Raw genomic sequence first — 8,486 nt, 5'->3', positions numbered from 1 at the left:
CGCGAGGGGGTCTGCGCAGGAGGTCTAGTTCCTCCGGGAAAGACCTGTGGTCTCAGCCTCAGTACGCCCCCTGCAGGTCAGGAGGAGAATGCCAACCCAAAGTAGGCTAGTGACTTCCCAAGGGGCCCATGTGTAAACACCCTCGCATACGACTAAAGACCCTGTGCAAATGCCCCGTGAATGATTAAATACCGCCAATCCAAGCACACGCCTTTGCATGCAACTAAAGATCTCCTTGCTTCAGTGCAACTACTCCCACATGTCATTAAACTGCCCAAATACCATGTGCCCTTGCCCCAGTCTGATCCCAACTGAATACTCGAGTGCAAATATCCTTGTGTGGCCAATTAAGTGCCCTAACACACAGCTAAATAACCCAGTGCACTTCTATATATACCTACCTCTGTGTGCATGCAAATATTATATATCCCCATTGCTCTCTATTAAGGTTTATTAATCTTGCTAAACTAATGAATCATTAATTATTAATTATTATCATGAAAATAGGCATTTGTCTAGTGGTTAGGTTAGAGGACTCTTGGACTCAAGGTATGTGGATTCTAGTCCATGCTCCAGCTTCAACATCCATCCACTGGATCACATTATACCTTTCCCTGCTAAATTGATGAGCCCATTTTTAAATACTTGTTCCCCATGTACATGGTTGTAGACTGTAATTAAGTCACCCCTTAACCTTCTCTTTGTTAAGCTAAATAGATTGAACTCTTTCATTCTATCACTACAAGGCAGGTTTTCTAATCCTTTAATCCTTCTCTTGGCTCTTCTCTGAACCCTCTCCAATTTATTAACATCCTTCCTGTACTGTAGGCACCAGTACTGGACACAGTATTCCAGCAGTTGTCACACCATTGCCAAATATAGAGGTAAAATAACCTCTCTACTCCCACTTGAGATTCCCCTATTTATGCATCCCAAGACTGCATTAGCTCTTGTGGCCCACAGCATCACCCTGATGGCTCATATGTTCAGCTGATTATCCATCATCACCTCTAAATCTTTTTCAGAGTCACTGCTTTCCAGGATAAAGTCTCCTAGTCTATAACTATGGCCTACATTCTTTATTCCCAGATGTATACGTTTACATTTAGCCATATTAAAATACACATTGTTTGCTTGCTCCCAGTTTACCAAGCTATCCAGATCGTTCTGAATCAGTGACCAGTCCTCTTAATTATTCACCACTCCCCCCATTTTAGTGTCATCTGCAAACTTTATCAGTGATAATGTTATGGTTTTTTTCCAAGTCATTGATAAAAATGTTAAATAGCACAGAGCCAAGAACCAGCCCCTGCAGGACCCCACTGGAAACACACCACTCAATGAAAATTCCCCGTTTACAGTTACATTTTGAGATCTATCAGTTAGCCAGTTTTTAATCCATTTAATAATATTGTTGTGAATTGGCTAGTGTGTATTTACACCACTTCTTTCTAGTGAATGGATTGCTCAGTTGTGTGTGATAGGTCCTCTATAGCTAATGACTAATAGAGAATCTCCTTTAGCTCTGGTGGGGGTGATGGTGCCCATGTTCCTTGAAGATCTGAGTTCAGTCTCTGCTGTTACTGTGAAGTTTCATGTGCTCAGCACAGTGATAGATGTGAAGTCTTGGGGGCCACAGATTTGATGTTTTACTTACCTTCTTCAAGTGGTTGATGATAAGTCGGGGTTGTGAGTCTTAATTCATTCATGTTTGAAAAGTTCATTTATATTCTCAAAATGGATGGTGCCATAGAATTACCAAGCCAAGTACTAATGTTAATATTACTAAATGTCATATATTTTATGTAAAATTGTAGACCCGATTTCTGTGTTGATATGGTGCTGGGATGGGGCACTGGCTGGTAGTAGCATTCATCAACACTAAGATACAAATGCTTTGTTAAACCCATGACAAATAAGTTAGCATCAAAGGTGGCAAAAGCTGTTTGCCCAGATAACAGATGGAAATCACAAAACTCAGACAGACTGCACAACAGCTATTGATGGCTCTTATTATCCAGACCAGGAGGCCAGCTGTCTAAAGCTGGACATATACAAAAGAAAATTGAACAAAGGTTTGATCTGAAGGAAAATGAACTTCATCCTCTCAGTGCCCTGAAATGGACAAAGTCTTTCAGGGGTCATTGAGGGGGTGAAGCAAACATTAGGTCTTGGATTTATATCTAGATTTCATGAGTGTGCAAATGGCTACCTAAGTGACAGCTAAGAGGAACTGCATAGTGCTGCTGCTATAATGATGGAGAACTAATCTTTAACCTTATAACAGGTTTAGCTCTATCCCAGACTGTATTTCTATGGTCTCTTCCACCCCCAAACCATCCTTAGCATAGACTCTGGCAATGCTATTGAGAATAGTAATGTTTGTTCTTTTACATTTACTGGAATTAGGTTGATGTGTATGGATATTAGCCCATTCCAATCAATTTGTAGTTGTTTGTTGCTTTTTTAAATCTGCAGAATTAAGATCTTTTTAGTTTATTATGGGGATGAAGATACTGTGAAAAAAATTATAAAACTGGGCCCAATCCTGAAGTCCTTACTCAGTCAAAACTCCTCATATGAAATCTTCATCCCATTGAGTCAATGGCAAAACTCACATTAACTTCAGTGTGGATACATTTCACCCTGCTGACTTCAAAAAGCCTCTGAATGAGAATGTAGGAACCAGTTCAGCTCCCACTTCATTGAGACCTGTATTGGGTTTTTAAGATCTGATCCAGAGCACATTGAAGTCAATGAGAGGCTTTCATTGATTTCAAAGGTACTGAAACAGCCCTTTCCTAAAGATCTCTGTATCTAATCTAACCCATAGTGTTATGTTGAAAGGTGTCTTGCTTATAAATTGATGTATAAACACCAAGGTGAAACTCTCAATAAGAAGAGTTAAAATTGCCATGCAATAAACTCACCCAAAGAATGATGAAAGCATATTCATAATTTGTACTATTTAAGTTCAGAAGCATTAGATCATCTAGTCTGGCATCTTGTGTAACACAAGCCAGAGAATTTCACCCCTGTATTGAGCCCAATAACTTGTACTTGATTCCAGTGTGAAGCGTATATTCCAGAAAGGCATTCAGTCTTGATTTAAAGACATCAAGGGATGGCGAATACACCAAAGCTTGTTCCAAAGGACAAATGATAACATTTATTCTAGTTTTTATAATCTGGAGTAGTCTTTTCTGGATCTCCCTGTCTAGCAAACTCCCCATCTCATGATAAAACATCTGTCTTTTCCTTTACCTCTGCATTTTGTAGTTTATCTTTTCCATTGTTTTTATTATTTAATATAGACAAAACAACATTTTATTATTTACAAGGTGTCTATTTATAGTTTGTATGGAAAGATACCCCCAAAAGAGCCTGATCCTACAGAGTTTATTGACATGAGCAGTCTCGTTGACTTCAGTGGGACTAGGTTGCAGGCTTGAGCCCCAGAATTATGTTACACTGTTTTGCATTTCTCTCAGTTTAAACAATGAAACCAGAGTTATCAGTTTCATTTGCATTTATAGTCAGTTTCACTGGGCATGATCATATAACCCTTGCTCACAGGAACAGTTTCAATTACTTTCAATTTTCCACAATATTTTTACAGTGACAATCAGTAAATATACTGATGCTCTGGTACTGCCTGTGATATGCACCCTGCAAATTTTACAGAAGGGATGAGAATAGAATAGGCCTGTGTAACATTTTTCTTGTCTCACAAAATGTGCTGGAAGCCATATTTTGCTGGTAGCAGTAATCCCTATGGCATTGTGAGAGTTCTAGTCTCTTTCTTGAGTGCCTTCTAGGGAGTGTTATTATTTGTATTACAATAGCATCTAGAGTCCTGTAGCCTCTCAAATCACTTGGAAATATTAAATTTTATGACAAGTGTCATAAATATAAAGGGAAGGCTAACCACCTTTAAATCCCTCCTGGCCAGAGGAAAAAAACCTTTCACCTGTAAAGGGTTAAGAAGCTAAAGATAACCTAGCTGGCACCTGACCAAAATGACCAATGAGGAGACAAGATACTTTCAAAGCTGGCAGGGGGGACAAAAGTTTCTCTCTGGCTGTGTGTTGCTTTTGCTGGAATGCAGGTCAGAACTCCTGTAAGGGGCTAATAAGCAATCTAGTTAGATATACATTAAATTCTGTTTTTTTAAATGACTGATAAAATAAGTTGTGCTGAATGGAATGTATATTCCTGTTTTTGTGTCTTTTTGTAACTTTTTGTAACTTAAGGTTTTGCCTTTTGTTTTGTTTTGCATTGTAGACATACCCTTAGAGACAGGATGTTTACTCAGGTGGAATAATGTAAAAGAGGCTGTGTGATACAGGCTGTCATAAATATAAAGGGAAGGCTAACCACCTTTAAATCCCTCCTGGCCAGAGGAAAAACCCTTTTACCTATAAAGGGTTAAGAAGCTAAGATATCCTCGCTGGCACCTGACCAAAATGACCAATGAGGAGACAAGATACTTTCAAAGCTGGAGGGGGGGAAACAAAGGGTTCTGTTGGTCTGTGTGTTGCTTTTGCTGGGACCAGAGCAGGAATGCAGGTCAGAACTCCTGTAAAGGGCTAATAAGCAATCTAGTTAGATACACGTTAGATTCTGTTTTGTTTAAATGGCTGATAAAATAAGTTGTGCTGAATGGAATGTATATTCCTGTTTTTGTGTCTTTTTGTAACTTAAGGTTTTGCCTAGAGGGATTCTCTATGTTTTGAGTCTGATCACCCTGTAAGGTATTTACTATCCTGATTTTACAGAGGTGATTCTTGTACTTTTTCTTCTATTAAAATTCTTTTAAGAACCTGATTGCTTTTTCATTGTTCTTAAGATCCAAGGGTTTGGGTCTGTGTTCACCTATGCAAATTGGTGAGGATTTTTATCAAGCCTTCCCCAAGAAAGGGGGTGTAGGGTTTGGGAGGATTTTGGGGGGAAAGACGTTTCCAAGTGGGCTCTTTCCCTGTTATATATTTGTTAGACGCTTGGTGGTGGCAGCAATAAAGTCCAAGGGCAAAAGGTAAAATAGTTTGTACCTTGGGGAAGTTTTAACCTAAACTGGTAAAAATAAGCTTAGGCGGTTTTTCATGCAGGTCCCCACATCTGTACCCTAGAGTTCAGAGTGGGAAAGGAACCTTGACAACAAGTAACACAATAACTCTTAGAATATAAACTCTTCAGGTCTAGGACTGAGTCTTCCTATGTGCCTTGACAGTGGCTAGTGTGACCTGGATGCTAGCAGAATACAAATAAATAAAACATAATAATCGCACATGAACAAGAGTTACTGAAAAAATAAAAATACAGAAATCTTGGGTCTCTGAAAGGGAGGGAGCTATAGCACATCAAGCAACTTCACAGCCATATTTGGAGTTTATCCCCTATGATCATTCGATTATTCCCAATCTGGTGGTAGTGATATATTTTTCCTTTCCCCCAGAGTTATGCACAGCTTCCCTCATCACTTTTGAGAAATTTTTTTATATTTCTGATAATTTGTGAAATTATTCATCCCATGCTCTCTCGTACTTGGGGCAGTGGAGCAGAAAATGTCTTTACATGTCTCTCTCTGCTGTTACAGTTGTTGTACAGTCATTCCACTCTGGGTTGCATTGGGCTTTGTCTCTGTTTCCACCACTAGTTTCTGATCACTCATTCTATATTGAGTAGGCAGATATCTGAGTCTTGCACATTTCACTATGATACAGGGAGTACCAGCTCTAGGCACCAGCAAAGCAAGCATGTGCTTTTTCGCTCCGGCTGTTGCACGCTTGGGGCTGCAAAAAACCTAGAGCCAGCCTTGGATACAACAACCTGTTAGTGTGAAAATTATATTCAGGGGTCTGTAGCAACCTAGTTTGTAGTTTTTGATCTCTTACATCCAGTGAATTGTCTATAGTTCAGGTTTTGGGCTAGGCTAGGGTCTTGAGAATCAGTGTCAGCTAAAGTTGCTTGCTTCACTAGTCTGATGATTAGTGTTGCTGAAGCATGGGAAACCATGGGGGGGGGTGGATTATGTTTTAGCTGCAAGCATTTAGTCATGTAGCAATTCAAACGGGAGAGAAATGTCCTGTTTTGGTTGAAGTAGCACCGGCCGTGGACTGACCGTTCTGAATACAGCAGCGATAGAGTTTTTGTATTTGAAATGAAAATCCTGTCCCATAATCCTCCTGGCAAAACTGAAAATCTCTGTGCAAGTATCTCCGCTGGGCAATTACATAACTATGGGCAAACAGTCTGAAGGCACGAGAGACCCCGCTGCAAACACCCTCCCGCGCCCAGCTAATCCCCCCTCATGCACAGCTCAGTGTTGCAGACCCTGGGTCCCTGCCCCGCGTGCTCAGACGAGACTCAAACCGCAGTGCATGCTGGGAGCTGTAGTTTCGTCGGCGTGGGGCATGCTGGGAACTACAGTTCCGAGGCGCTTCGTGCGAGGGGAGGGAGGGGCGGCCGTGTGAAGGGCATGCTGGGAGCTGTAGTCGCCCTGTCGCGGGGCGTGCTGGGAGCCGCCGTTCCAGCCGGCCGCGGGGGTGGAGATGGAGGCTGCTGGCGGGGGCCGCCCGCGCTGAGGCAGGCGGGCCCCGGCCGGCCGGCATGGAGATCGGGCGCGGCGGGGAGCAGGAGGCCAGCAGGTGGGGGCGCGCTGGGGGCGGTGACCGGCGGCAGCAGCAGGGACGGGGGTAGCGTAGCTGGTTCTCAGCTGGGGCGCGGCGGGATGAAGGGGGGGGGCGGTGGAGTAGCTGGGGCACGGCGGGGGTGGGGGGCGGCGATGGGGTAACAGGGGCACCGGGGGCGATGGGGTAGCGGGGGGCGGCGGGATGAAGGGGGGGGCGATGGGGTAGCTGGGGCATGGCGGGGGTGGGGGGCGGCGATGGGGTAACAAGGGCACCGGGGGCGGGGGGCGGCGATGGGGTAGCGGGGGGCGGCGATGGGGCAGCTTGATGAGGGGGGCAATGGAGTAGTGGGGGCATGGCGGGGTGGGGGGGCGGCGATGGGGTAACAGGGGCACCGGGGGCGGGGGGCGGCGATGGGGTAGCGGGGGGCGGCGATGGGGCAGCTTGATGAGGGGGGCAATGGAGTAGCGGGGGCATGGCGGGGTGGGGGGGCGGCGATGGGGTAACAGGGGCACCGGGGGCGGGGGGCGGCGATGGGGCAGCTTGATGAGGGGGGCAATGGAGTAGTGGGGGCATGGCGGGGGTGGGGGGGTGGCGATGGGGTAACAGGGGCACCGGGGGCGGGGGGCGGCGATGGGGTAGCGGGATGAGGGGGGCAATGGAGTAGCGGGGGCATGGCGGGGTGGGGGGGCGGCGATGGGGTAACTGGGGGCGGAGGGGGGCAGTGTGGTAGCTGGGGCACGGCAGGGGTGGGGGGGTGGCGATGGGGTAACGGGCACCGGGGGTGGTGATGGGGTAGCACGGATGGTGGGGTGGGGGACAGCGATGGAATAGTGGGGTAGCTGGGGGATGGCGATGGGGTAGCGGGATGAGGGGGGCAATGGAGTAGCGGGGGTACGGCGGGGTGGGGGGGCGGCGATGGGGTAGCTGGGGGCGGCAGCGATGGGGTAACAGGGGCACCGGGGGTGGTGATGGGGTAGCGCGGATGGTGGGGTGGGGGACAGCGATGGAATAGTGGGGGGTAGTGGGGTAGCGGGGGGCGGCGATGGGGCAGCGGGATGAGGGGGGCAATGGAGTAGCGGGGGTACGGCGGGGTGGGGGGGCGGCGATGGGGTAGCTGGGGGCGGCAGCGATGGGGTAACTGGCATCGTGGGTGGTGGGCGGTGATGGGGTAGCGGGGGGCGGTGGGGTGGGGGATGGTGATGGGATAGCTGGGGGTGGCAGGGAGCAGCGGGATGAGGGGGGCAATGGAGTAGCGGGGGCATGGCGGGGGTGGGGGGGTGGCGATGGGGTAACAGGGGCACCGGGGGCGGGGGGCGGCGATGGGGTAGCGGGATGAGGGGGGCAATGGAGTAGCGGGGGCATGGTGGGGTGCGGGGGCGGCGATGGGGTAACTGGGGGCGGAGGGGGGCAGTGCGGTAGCTGGGGCACGGCAGGAGTGGGGGGGTGGCGATGGTGTAACAGGGGCACCGGGGGTGGTGATGGGGTGGCGCGGATGGTGGGGTGGGGTGGGGGACAGCGATGGAATAGTGGGGGGTAGTGGGGTAGCTGGGGGACGGCGGGGGGCAGCGGGATGAGGGGGGCAATGGAGTAGCGGGGGTACGGCGGGGTGGGGGGCGGCGATGGGGTAGCTGGGGGCGGCAGCGATGGGGTAACTGGCATCGTGGGTGGTGGGCGGTGATGGGGTAGCGGGGGGCGGTGGGGTGGGGGACGGTGATGGGATAACTGGGGGCGGCAGGGAGCAGCGGGATGAGGGGGACAGTGGAGTAGCGGGGGCACGGCGGGGTGGGGGGGTGGCGATGGGGTATCCGGTTCACAGCTGGGGGCACAGGTTGGGTTAGTGGTATTGGCACATAG

The 8,486-nt window shown here is 48.4% G+C and overlaps 1 protein-coding gene across 2 annotated transcripts in view; it reads left to right on the top strand.

Annotated features, from left to right (window-relative positions):
• The window catches only part of RUBCN (rubicon autophagy regulator), a 66,857-nt gene that overhangs the window by 212 nt on the left and 58,159 nt on the right, over window positions 1-8,486 (top strand). The window contains exon 1 of one of the 2 annotated variants that reach the window (XM_084639727.1): window positions 6,523-6,647. The exons of the other annotated variant lie outside the window; for it this stretch is intronic. Coding sequence (XP_084495853.1) covers window positions 6,610-6,647 — 38 coding nt within the window. The 5' untranslated portion in view covers window positions 6,523-6,609. Of the gene's footprint in view, window positions 1-6,522; window positions 6,648-8,486 lie in introns of those variants that run through there. 2 annotated transcript variants of the gene reach the window in all.

Source organism: Lepidochelys olivacea, assembly GCF_965140295.1.
Source record: "Lepidochelys olivacea isolate rLepOli2 genome assembly, chromosome: 9".
Lineage (NCBI taxonomy): Eukaryota > Metazoa > Chordata > Testudines > Cheloniidae > Lepidochelys > Lepidochelys olivacea.
This window is presented reverse-complemented; position numbering and strand designations above follow the sequence as displayed.